Source organism: Lissotriton helveticus, chromosome 3_1 (genome assembly GCF_964261635.1).
Source record: "Lissotriton helveticus chromosome 3_1, aLisHel1.1, whole genome shotgun sequence".
NCBI lineage: Eukaryota > Metazoa > Chordata > Amphibia > Caudata > Salamandridae > Lissotriton > Lissotriton helveticus.
Window position 1 is genome coordinate 100,602,835 of NC_136061.1, and position 13,824 is coordinate 100,616,658.

General features: G+C 44.6%; 1 protein-coding gene across 1 annotated transcript in view; it reads right to left on the reverse strand.

Annotated features, from left to right (window-relative positions):
- EXO5 (exonuclease 5) overlaps positions 1–13,824 on the reverse strand; it is a 61,064-nt gene that overhangs the window by 24,268 nt on the left and 22,972 nt on the right. The window contains exon 5 of the mRNA XM_078679322.1: positions 10,947–11,119. Within this exon, the coding sequence (XP_078535448.1) occupies positions 10,947–11,119 (173 nt within the window). The remainder of the gene's footprint in view (positions 1–10,946; positions 11,120–13,824) is intronic.

Below are 13,824 nucleotides of genomic sequence, written 5' to 3' on the forward strand. Positions count from 1 at the left end.
TTTATAATTGATCTACCTGCTATTGTTTTGATTTACTTTCCACATTATGCTATGTATACTTGATTTACCGGTTGCTATTTTGTTGCATAATTATCCTTCACCGATTGCAAAGCGCTCTGATACCCGCAAGGGTCTTGTTCGCGCTCAATAAAACTTTCAAAATAAATAGGTTTCCACTGGACACTTCCTCCTTCTTCCACAGTGGCACCACCTTCCTGAAGTCCTCCATTGGAGTCAATGGCGGTTCCGACACCACTTCAGACATATGCACCCGGCTTCCCTGGCGTAGGTAACGTGGGTACTAAGGTATCCACATGTGGGGTGGTTCTCCAACCTTCTGTATTCCACAGAGTTTCTTCAGGGTCCACTGGGAAGGGTCCTTAATCTTTAAAAATCAAACTGCGACTTGTATATAAAGTTGTACGGAGCACGTGGTTGTGTTTCCACACTGCACACACTCTCCCTGGGGTCCCTCTCTACTCACCTAGGGTGATTTCTTGGGGTCCCAGCCCTTTTACGTCCTCTCGACTTTGTCTTGATACGTGTCATGATTCTTATACCACTTTCTTAGTATATTGCATGGTTACCCCCTGGGTTCCACTGTGGTTTTTGTGCTATTTACAGTGCTTCTTTCCTAATGTTTTGTGTGCATTGTGTCTATCTCCATGTTGGAGTATTATATAATAAATACATATCTTTATAAATACTTGGAGTGGTTCTTTTTCACTTAATCTATACTATGAGATTGCATTCTGGTAAACCAAGCTGCTTTACACTCCTTCTGGACTAAGTCTGAAGGCTGTTCTCCACAGCTACCACTTAGAGGGCTTTCTAAGGTTGTCTAAGACCTCTTAAAACACCATAAGGGTGGTCTGGACTGGTGCAAGGTGCCCACTTACATTAGTGGAAATCATATACCAGGTCAGCTTCTCACATATCTCAAATTACAACACTGATGACATAATCCACACAATCTCAGGCACATCCACTCACACCCCATAAAATGTTTCATACACCCACTCCAACTTTCATACTACCATTCTCAAAACCATTGACACACCCATACCAATACTTACATACCCACTCACTGATTCATAGGTCTACACACACATCCACTCACTCATACAGCCACTCATACACCAACCCACTCACTAATACAGCCACTGATATATCCACTCATACAGCTACTCACACACAGTCACTCATGGAGCTACTCACACACCTACTAAGTCCCCTAGAGTCAATCGAACAGCCATTTACTCAGCTATACATTTATACACACACACACACACACACACACACTCATTTATTCACACAGATGCTAACACATACTCACTAACCTATACAGTCACTGACACAAGCACACACTCACCTATACGGCCACTCTCACAATCACTCAGCCACACATACAGTCAATTATACTCTAACACTCACCTATACTGCCTTTCACATATGCAGTTACTCACCCATATACCACTGACACATCCATTCACGCATCGACACAGATGTACACACACTCACCCATACAGATGCACTCACTAGCCCATACAGCCACTGAATCACCCACTCGCTCATCACCCACCCACACAGACATTCAGACAACCATAGAGGTACTCAGACAACCAATCACTCACCCATACAGAAACTCACATTCCCAATCACACACCCATGCGGCCACTTAGACACCAACTGACAGATACGGACACTCACAAAAAAGTCACACACCCATACATTCACGGAGACACTTCATTATTTACTTACACAGTTACTCACGCACCCACTGAATCATCCAAAGCACTCATACACCAACTGATTCACCAATACACCTTGATATGTAGATTTAACAGAAACAATTTAAAAACACTCAGTCACCGGATGATGTCATCAATGATGTAATATAGGAGGTCATAAGCAGTGCATTGCTGGGGCGCAAGTTATAATCAATTCGGTTAACTAGAATGGCTGAATTTCTCTGGTTTAGTGCGAGTGAATTGTCAGCCTAACTATAACGGCCCTGAAACATTTTTTTCAGTGAATTTACAAGTTTTTTTTTTAACAAACAGTTGTGTGTGCAGAGTGGTGGAAAAAAGTGGCTAGGCCTCCGTCCAGCTCTCAGGAATTCCGCTGCGTAGGGCTTACAGGAGGTACCAGGAGGGCTTCTTAGCCCACATGGTCTCTCTGGAGCCAAGGGGACTTTATCCTCCAACTAGTAGCGCGTCAGGAGGCACATTTGCTGAGTGGTGGGTCAAGGGGGCATGGCCTCTGCCAACTACTCAGCAATCCTGCTGTGTGGGACCTAGGAGGTAAGAGGAGGGGTAGTTAGCCCAAAGGACATTACTGCAGCCAGCCTGGGGGGGGGGGGGGGGGGGGAAGGTGGCGGTACCCAGGGCAATTTATGGTTCCAGGAGGGGGCCGCCCGCCCCCCTCACATTTTAAATATAGAGGAGGGGAGGTGGTGGTCCCAAGGGCACTGGGGGCGCATGGCCCCCCACATTTTTTAATACTAGCGCCCCAAGAAGGTGGCAGTCACCGGGGCTGCGGGAGGGCCACGTGGCTCACCTGCTTTAAAAAAAAATTGCCTCTGGAGGTGGCGGTCCCCGGAAGTGTATTGGGGGGGCTGGAGCCCCCCCTCGCATTCTAATTCAAAATAGCCCCGGGGAGGTGGCGGTCCCCTGCATTTTTATTAGTTATTGCCCCCGGGACATGGCCCACCCGGGGCCTAAAGTAAACAAAGCACAAGAGGCCGCCCTTGGTGTCAGGGTGTTTCAACCCTGCACCCTTTTCTTGTTGTGTCACGTTTTTGCTTGGCTGCCCACACTTCCTGGTTTGAAGTGCTGGCAGCCAATCAGATCTCAGGTATGAGATCGGGAGGATTTGGTTCCACAGTGGTCACAGTTCTATATCTGAGAAATCTTTATATTTCTCAGGAACTACTGAATGGATTAACCCGATTTAACAAGAAGAGTGCTTTCTGGACAAAGCGCTACCATTTTGCCAAATTTGGTGTAATTCCGTTCAGCATTTCAGGCTGTAGCCGTGTCTCAAGTTTGCTATGGAAATTAATATGGAGAAAAAGCATTTTGGGACCCCCCCTTTTCTCGGCCCTGCTTGATAAATCACCCCGAAACTTTCAACACAGAAGCTAAAGTGAGTGGCAAATACGTTTTGAAAATGTCGCTAAAATTCGTCAAACGGCACCAAAGTTATAGGCAACAACGACATCACTCCCTCACAAGATCTCTGCGACTCCCTCGCCTCGTTCTTCCACCGCAAGATTGCCGACATCCACAACAGCTTCGGCGCACCACCCACGCACCCAACCGCCAAACCAACACCCCCCACACCCACCCTCCACACCTGGACCACGGTGACCACCGAAGACACAGCCCGCACGATGAACACCATCCACTCCGGATCTCCGACTGACCCCTGCCCCCACCACGTCTTCAACAAGGCCAACTCCACCATCGCACCCCAACTCCGAGACGTCATCAACACCTCCTTCAACACCACCACCTTCCCGGAGAGCTGGAAGCATGCCGAGCTCAGCGCCCTACTGAAGAAACCAACAGCGGACCCCACCGACCTCAAAAACTTCCGCCCCATCTCGCTCCTTCCTTTTCCTGCCAAAGTCATAGAGAAGATCGTCAACAGACAGCTTGCCGCCTTCCTCGAGACGAACGGATCCCTCGACCCCTCGCAGTCCGGTTTCAGAGTCAACCACAGCACCGAGACCGCCCTCATCGCAGCAACCGACGACATCCGAGCCCTGCTCGACAACGGGGAAACAGCGGCACTCATCCTCCTGACCTCTCTGCAGCGTTCGACACTGTCTGCCACCGCACCCTAATACAGCGCCTCAGCAACATCGGCATCCAAGAGAAGGCACTGGAGTGGATCGTCTCGTTCCTCGCCGGAAGAACACAGAGAGTCCGCCTCCCCCCGTTTCGATCCGAGGCCACCGAAGTCATCTGCGGCGTTCCGCAAGGATCACTCAGCCCTACCCTCTTCAACGTCTACATGAGACCTCTTGCCGCCATCGCACGCCAACACAACCTAAACATCATCTCCTACGCCGACGACACCCAGCTGATCCTCTCCCTCACCAGCGACCCCGACACCGCCAGAACCAGCCTACACAAAGGGATGAAAGACGTCGCCGATTAGATGAAGAACAGCCGCCTGAAACTGAACTCAGACACGACGGAAGTCCTCATCCTGGGACCATCACCCTCTGCTTGGGACGACTCCTGGTGGCCCCCAGCCCTGGGCACCGCTCCCAAGCCAACGGACCATGCACGCAACCTGGGCTTCATCCTGGACTCCTCCCTCTCGATGACCAGACAAGTCAACGCCGTTTCCTCATCATACTTTCACACCCTACGCATGCTTCGCAAGATCTTCCAATGGATCCCGACCGAAACCAGGAAGACGGTCACCCAGGCCCTCGTCACCAGCCGATTGGACTACGGAAACACCCTCTATGCCGGAACCACAGCCAAACTACAGAAAAGACTCCAGCGCATCCAGAACGCCTCCGCCCGACTCATCCTGGACATCCCCCGGCGCAGCCACATCTCCGGCCACCTGAAGGACTTGCACTGGCTCCCAGTCAACAAGAGGATCACGTTCAGGCTCCTCACCCACGCACACAAGTCTCTCCACGACCTGGGCCCGAAGTACCTCAATGACCGCCTGACCTTCTACACGCCCACCCGCCAGCTACGGTCTACTAGCCTCGCCCTCGCCGCCATACCACGCATCCGAAGAGCAACCACCGGAGGCAGATCCTTCTCCTACCTGGCGGCCAAGACATGGAACTCCCTCTCCATCCACCTTCGGCTGACCCAGGACCATCTCGCCTTCAGGAGACAACTCAAGACCTGGCTGTTCGAGCAGTAGCGGACCCCCTTCCCCAAGCGCCTTGAGACCCTCCCGGGTGAGTAGCGCGCTATACAAGTGGCATGATTGATTGATTGATTGATAGGTAAATCAAAGAACGCTTTTTCTAAGGAAACTAGGCCCTAACTATTGCTACATACTGGCAGCCGCCAGTAGGTGGTATATCTATATCAATCTTACAGCATTAGCTTTTCGGGTAACTAGACTAACTGCACTCTGTTTCCAAATTAAGCAAATGCAGAGAAATCACCCATTTTATAGTTTTACTAATCCTAGGGAATTGGTACTATGGGTTAAATCCAATAAGTTACAACAAATTATTGAGTATTATCCACCTAAATCAACTCAAGTTCAAGCTGAATTAAAAGGTTCATTACGGAAATAGTTAATAAAAGTGCCCAAAGTCCAAACGAACAACACAGGTGAGGTGATCATACCTCGTTCCAGTATTGATCTAAACTACTTTCTAAATTCACAAAATCCATCTCTGGTGTCTCCAAAAGGCTAATGAGTTGCTGAGGCAATATTAGCACTACCATAAAGAAATGCCCGTGGAACTACTCTGTAATCTATTTGCCAGGTAAAACAATCTCCTTGCCTTATTGCTCTCATTTTATTAGAGTTCTGATAACACAGGGTTTTATATTATGACAGTTTGAACGAAGTGCGATTATTCAGAGGGAACATATCTTACCTAAAACGTAAATGAGTTTAAGATACTACTGAATATACACCAAAAGTATGATTGTAATTATGGAGACTGATCAACCAACAGCAGAGTCGAAAAGCCAGGTCTTGAGTCCCTTTCTGAATTTGAGAGAGAGGGATGTTTGCAGATGGAGGGTTAGTTCGTTCCTTTGAGCATTGAGCAATTGAGCATTGAGCAATTAACCAAACACTATATCGATAATTGACCATTTTTAAATTACAAGTAGAAGAACTCTGCAAAGTTTTGTCAGAGACAAAACTTTATGATCAGTGGTGAATCTTTCAAATATTGGCTTGCATGAACTACCTACATTATTGATCAATATTTTAAGTAAATGGTATTTGAAGTTGTTTGTCAAACACTGGACAACGGGTTAGTAAAATTCAAGTTGCAAATATGTTTGAATCCTTCCATACATTTTTAAATATTGTTCGTATTTCATGGCGATATCCTAATAATTTTCTACTATTTGCCTTAAGCACATTTTTACCATGTCAAAAACAAGACCTTTGTGCCCAATTACGATCTTGGTGGACAGGGTTACTCCATCACAAACATGACGGATTTCCTGTCCACTAAATTACAAATCCATTATATGCTATAGTAATACGGAGGACGGAATATACGTCCCGTTTGTGATGGAGTATCCCATCCGCCAAGATCGTCATCATGCCCTTAGTCAACATAACCTGTCAGGAAATTTCACAGCAAAACGATCACCAATTTCTTTTACTTTATATTAAAGAGTTCGGTATACTAAGTAATCCATATATATTTAAATGTAACAAAAATGTCATTATTTTTATTTTATAGAAGCAATCTATTTCATACTTTTCTACTCCCTATTTCTTTTACACACATACATATATATATATATACATATATGTATATATATATATACACACACATATATATATTTGTGCTTCACACATACCAATCATACCAACACCTTGTTCCCACACCCTCCCTTTGACCATACAAAGTCACCTATTCATATGTCTGTTCTTTATAGATCTAAATCAATAACATATGTCAACATTGGTTTTTTTGGTCCAACCTCCACTTGCTAGTTGAATCAAGGACACCTATCAGTCAATAGGTTACAATTTGCTGTGAGTGAAAGTATATACTTGCGATCCCTTTCTCACCAGGTGGCTTCTCAACCTTGAACCGAGTAACTATGCTTTATATTACTAAACTATCTTTATAGCATTCTGCATTGAATGTTTTAACAATAATTCCTCTCATGAGTGTGACAGTGTTACAGATGATTGCTTTTAAGGGCACTGATCCTTTACAACATTTGTTGTCTTATGCCTACGGATTTATTCAGGTTATATTAATCATGACCTTCTTTCAACCTCGTTTCTGTATAATCTGTCTGGGTTACTCTCCTTAAAGTGTGTGTCTATTACAGCATGGTGTCTTGCTCCAATCTAAAATGGAAAGGCTAAAGTTTAAAAGTTAAAGCTTAAACGCAAGCATACAGGGATATTGGTGGTCTATGAGACTGCAGCCTTAAGGAAACACTCTTTCGGGCCTTCGAAATGGGGGCTTCCCATTCAACATGGACATTGCCACTGTAGTTTCTTCTACAACATACTAGATGTGTAGGTTGCACAAAATCTAACCCCACCTCAGCTTTCAATTGAATCACTGCCTTATTAGGCTAAATACTAGATGTTTCCAGTGCACTGTACCTTTGCATCACTAAGTTCATTCTTATTACTCTTCAAATTCAAGACCATTATGCAGGCAGGTGATGTAGGCTCAGCACAGCATCTCCAATGTATTATCAACAGCAGTGACTACCCATGCATGGTAACATACTAGATTCTCTTTCACGGTTCTGTGCCTTGCTAATTGTTCCATTTATGTCAGGTAGCCAAGAGGTGCAAAATACACTTCTTCTAGGTCACTGTGCTACTTTCATTACTCACATTAGGAGAACCTGGCCTCATGCCACTCTTTTTCACTCATCAACCCTCCTCTTGGAATCCTTTAGCTCTCAATTAGGTCTATTCTTTTCTATTCAAACAGGTGGGAGACCTCCAGTCTATTATATCTAGTTTCATAGTACACTAAACAGACCCGATTCAAGAACAACCTCTGTGTAAGAATTCTATAAGATAGCATAACATAAGCTACATGACACGAGGGATACAAGGTCCTGGGATCTGTGATCAAAGAGGGCTCACAGGCATAGCAGTAGGTATTATGTGCAGGGGAAGGAAAAGGTGCATTAAAAAAAAAAGAGATCCCTTTGCAACAAAAGACAGTAAAAAACAGCAGCACGTCATTCACAACTGAGGGGAGAGAGGACAGAAATACATAATCTTTCATCCTCTCACAACCCCACAAGAAAATGTTTAGGCTCATCAGGGCCGCTGTTGTGCCAACGCAACAGAGCAATCTCTGGGAAATGCAAGTCCCGCCACATAGAATGTGGCACTCATCATCATTAGGCTTCCTACACTTGGAGCAATTGGGACCAAGGTGGGCTCTACCACCTTAACATGGGAGCAAGGGTTTTTTGGTGTTTTTAGAATAGGCCTATAAAAAGTGATCCCCAGCCAGAGAATAAAGCTGTTACAAATATCTAGAACTGCCCAACGATTATTTGTTAATGGATGTCCGGATATGGTTAAAAGCTAAAGATGGATGACATACAAGAGTTACTAATCTCCCTGTCGTTACAGGTTTCAGCCGATCATCCTCGTGCTTCAATGGATCAATAGTCTTCTTCAGAACGTCTCGGTCTCTGTCTCATATAATACTCAATCTCAATATTACGTGTGGTGCTCTCCCCATTAAGTACTGTTGTGATACAGGTGCAATGCCACCAAATACCAAAAACCACATAGACTATGCCATCTCTATTCATGGACATCTAGTAGTACCATCCAAAGGTATTTACAGGAGATCAGTGCTCCTGGTGTTGAGGAACCTTCTCTCAAGCCTGGGAACACAAAAAAACTAAATGGGATGATATAGGATTATACAAATATATGCAGAATAATCTTAGCAATAACCGAGAAAGATGCGTGATTAAGACCAAACTTAGAGGTGGACTTGAAAATCGCCACGGAGTGTATGCGCATGAATGGGGGCAAAAACAGGAGCACGATTCAACATCATCATAAAACAACGATTGAATATGTATCAAGGTAATCACTGCGGCAAGCCGGTAGGCATGAAAGAGTGTAGCGTTACACTCCTGATGAACTATTTGAAATGAATACTACACTACTATTGGTGATATTTGAGTTGTGCTTTCCACTGTTTCCGAACTATTTTGTATCACTATTGTGTGACTGCGAAGGAGACGTCCCCCTCATTTTGCCATGATGCAGCTACTATAATATAACTAGGGTAAGTGACAATGAACATGTACATGCATTAGAAAGAGACCTGTTTGGTGTAAATGTTATCTTAGGCAGTTGTCGGAGGTCTGTGTAGGAATGGTCTGCCCCAAAAAATGCAACTGTTAATAATGGTACAATTTAAAGTCGTTGAGTGCCAGCACATGTGCATTCCTTATGAATACACCTGTTTCTAGGCCACTTTCCCATTTCTAGAAAGTGTTTTCAGTCCTTATACTCTTGCAGGAACAGTCAATATAAAAAATGCTATTGGTAGTGATGGTGCTATATGAAATATTAGTTTAAGAGATATATATTAGCGCCCAAGTCCGATAAGCAGCAATCAGTCAGATTATGACAGCGTGGCCTACTTGATTGGGCTATTCTGCCTGAGATTGTAGATCTATGTGTAGTTTAGGAACAAACTAGTGCACCATGAATCTTTTTATGTTGTTTTAAAATAATGGAATATAGCTGCTAGACCATAAAGATCAAATGGAAAGGTCGGGGTCACAGAAATTTAATTATTTGTCTCTTCTGTACCTTTTGTCCTTAGGTGCTCCTATTCGAGAGAGGGACTGGGAGGGAACTAATTATTATCTTATCTGCATAGTTTGACTGTATATCATATATTTTAATTCCTTTATCCTGAAGACCCGATTACTGTATAGGCTACCAAAGGGGGTCGAAACATGTCGGTAATTATAGGATTTTGTTGGGGCGTTCGCTAATAAAGTACATTTTGAGTATACCTCTATGTATATTTTAATCTTTTTTCTTACCAAAAAAAAAAGCACCCTAGTCATTATCAACAAAATAAATGTATAAGAACTAGCAGGGCAAAAGCATAGTATCCGCTGGGATGGCAATGTTCCTACCCCAGTGTGAGAAGCTGTCCAATGATGAAGCAAGCCTTGATAAGTTAAGAGTGAGAAGACCTCTCAAAATTCTTTAGATGGAACAGTTGCAACTACTATATAATCAAGTAGTGTAGTGTGTGTATTAACACAAGGATGCTTCCCATTCCTTGCCTTGTTGTTTCCCATTGCTGACAACAAGGCAAGGAATGGGCAGCGTCTGTACCTGGCTGTATGTTTAACAACAAGAAGATGCCTCTACTTTTAAAAGGTGTCTGCGGAGCTTGTTTTTCACTGGAATCTGAAGGTCCAGGAGATGAACTACCATGACTCAAAAGTTGTCTGATAGTATTGAATACAAAAGCGATTTAATCCAGAGAGGACCTGATTCTTTCCCCTCCTTGCTAGTTTAGATACTGGATGGAGTGTTGTACTCTGAAAGAACAGAATTCTTTTTGATTGCAGAGAGGAAGACTTTTAGGCTAAGATGAACTGCTCTAAACACCAACATGTTGATCATATTATTGTTCTTTCAAGACTATTTCCCTGGAGGGGTCAGGTTATCTAAGTGGGATCCCCAGCTTGCCAGTACACAGTCTGTCATGATGGTTTGTTCCATGAGTAGGTTACTAGAAGACGGCTCTGCATATATCTTCTATAGACATATTAAACCTGGGACTATCAAGGTGATGGGCCATCAGAATGAGTTCTTCTCAATGAGAACGACATCTGGCACCACCTATCCGCTGAGCATCCCTGAAGATACAGCATATGTAACCTTGTAAGTGGTATTCAGAAAATATAGACTAGCAGAAAATACAGGAGAAAAGAGGCTTGGCTGAACACTGGGTGAGGCAATGACACTAGAGTTTAACGGACAATGACTGCTCCAGTGAAGAATGCACTTAGAGTTTTTGGCCCTAGCACAGGTCCAAAGTCTTGAACTATGAGTCAGTGAATAGAAGTTGTGGGTATTGTTCACTTTTTTCTTTTCTGAAAATACCATATTCTTCCTGAGATATACCTTTGAATGATTAGACCAGATAGAACATTTTACACTGCATAAGAGTTAAATTAAGAAAAAATTGAAGATAAGACGACGTGCAATCTACTTACCTGGAAATAGTGACTTTTCTTCTGAGATTCTCCAGGCAATGAGGGATTTCCCCGAGTCTTTAACTCATTAAGTTCAAGTTCTCCTTTAGCTGTGTAATGTAGTTCATCAACAACTCCCACCATAAAAATACCTTCCATTTCTCCAAAAACTGGAAACTCACGAACTCTTCCACCTATTGTGCAAAACAGGAAATAGGATAGCTAATTCTTAACACACATGTTTCTCAACACACATCATTAAAACTCATGTTTACATTTGTGTGTCACTTACACACTGCATTATGATAAATAAATGCCTCTGTGATAACCGTTAAGTAGGCCAAAACTAGTCTGGCTCTACTTGTCTGGAGGATAACTGGTCTAGCAGTTGAAGATGGAATGTTCCTACGGTTTCCTACAGCCCGATTTGCTAAAGGTTAGTCTCTGTCTAGAGGGTCATAATGAGTCCACTGGAGTCAACTTTGTAAAAAAAGATGGGACATGCACAACCATTAGCCAATTGAAGGCTGTTTTTTAAGTGACACATAAAAAAGCCAATCCAAAGCCTGGGAGGAGTCAGACTCCACAAAACAGATACAACAGATCGACTAACAGCGCCAGCGCTGTATAGGCTCCACCTAAAAAGGAGATGTGGGTCCTTTGAGCGCAATGCTCCCCCTCTCCCTCTCTCCTTCTCCCTCTCTCCTTCTCCCTCTCTCCCTCCCCCCTCCCTCTCCCTCCACCCCTCTATCCCCCTTCCTCTCCCACTCCCTCTCCACTTCCCCCTCCCCCTCCCCCTCCCCTCTCCACCTCTCTCCCTCCCCTTCCCCCTCTCTCCTTCTCCACCTCCCTCTCTCCCTCTCCCTCTCTCGCTCCCCCTTCCTCTACCTCCCCCCTCCCATTCTCCCTCCCTCTCATTCTCCCTCCCTCTCGCCCTCTCCCTCCCTCCCTCTCCCTCCCTCCCTCTCATTCTCCCTCGCTCTCCCTCCCTATCCCCCTCCCTACCCTTCCCCTTCCCCCTCTCTCCCTTCCCCTTTCCCCCTCTCTCCCTCTCCCCCTCCCCCCTCCCTCCCTCTTCCCCCCTCTCTCTCCCCCCTCTCCCCCTCTCTCCCTCCCTCTCATTCTCCCTCTCCCTCCCCCTCCTCTTCCCCCTCACCCCCCTCTCTCTCTCTCTCCTCTCCCTCCCTCTCTCGCTCTCCCCCACCCTCCCTCTCCCCCACCCTCCCTCTCCCCCTCCCTCCATCTCCCCCTCCCTCCATCTCCCCCTCTCTCCTTCTCTCCCTCCTTCTCTCCCTCCCTCCCTCTCTCTCCCTCTCTCCCCCTTCCTCCCTCTCCTCCCCCACGCCCTAGTTATGTTCAGTTGCTACCTTCCTCCACCAATGGGGATGCTGCAGTTGGATGTCACAGTGGAAGCGCCTCTATCCCACCACCCCTTGTGTTATGAAACATGATGGCCGTCTTGAACTATATCAAATACAGTATCAAGAAGTAGCTGCATTTAGGTGTTATTATGCTGTTTCACAGAAGTGTTCAGATGGGAAAGAACCAGAAGAGATTCTAAAGGTATATCTGGATATATTTTTCACTTGAAAAGGCAAAATATCCTTTACAACAGAAATATCTGTCCTTAGATTTTGTCCTGTTGAAACATCATTCTTGACTGAATGAACCTGCTCTATGTAGCCTTGTTACTATAGGAATAATGCTGTCGGGAAAATAAAAAGACTACAATCTTCTATTTGATATTTAGCGGGTCAACCGTTAGCTATACTATGCTGATAATGCTGTAAAGGGCTGATCGTCTGATATGTACAGGAGAACTGGTGGTAAACATTTTACTGTGCCTTCCTCGTACATAATAAAAACGTTCCAATTCCTTTTATGGGTCAGTTCAACTCTTAACAGAAATATAATGATTTAAAAAAGCACACTGCCCCTTAAATTAAAATGAAAAATATAGCACTCCACTAAAAGGTGCCTGTCCTCTTCTACGGGGATTATACAATTTAATTTGGATGAACTTGCCCAAGAACAGGATACAAATACATTTTGCAAATCAGCTCATCTCGAGAAGGCTCATTATCGTTGCAGAGAAATACAACATACGAAAAAAGAAAAGTTACGGTAGCACACCTGGGGCCATATGTAGGTAATTCTATTTTACCGATTCATAATTCCGAATTTTACCGATTCGGTATTTATGAATCGGTAAAATAGAAGGGGGGAGATGTAGGAAGAATCGGTAATTGAATTACCGATTCTGTAACAATCGGTATTTACCGAATCGGTAAATACCGATTCGGTAATGCCCATTGATTCCTATGGGCATTACCGAATCGGTATTTACCGATTCGGTATTTACCGATTCGGTAAATACCGATTCCAGCAAGGGTGCAGGGGGTGTCACTTAGACACCCTCTAGCACCCCAAATACTGGCATGTGTGCCATGTGGCAGACAGACATGCCCTAAGGGCAGAAGTGTTCAGATGGGAAAGAACCAGAAGAGATTCTAAAGGTATATCTGGATATATTTTTCACTTGAAAAGGCAAAATATCCTTTACAACAGAAATATCTGTCCTTAGATTTTGTCCTGTTGAAACATCATTCTTGACTGAATGAACCTGCTCTATGTAGCCTTGTTACTATAGGTATAATGCTGTCGGGAAAATAAAAAGACTACAATCTTCTATTTGCCCTAAGGGCATGTCTGTCTGTCACATGGCATAGGTGTGCATGCACACATGTGCATGCACACCTGGATTCGGTATTTTACCACCCAATTGAATTGGGTGGTAAAATACCGAATCTGTAAGCCCTTAGGGACTCTGAAGAGTCCCACCTACATCCCAAAATTACCGAATCGGTAAAATTACCGATTCGGTATTTTACCGAATCGG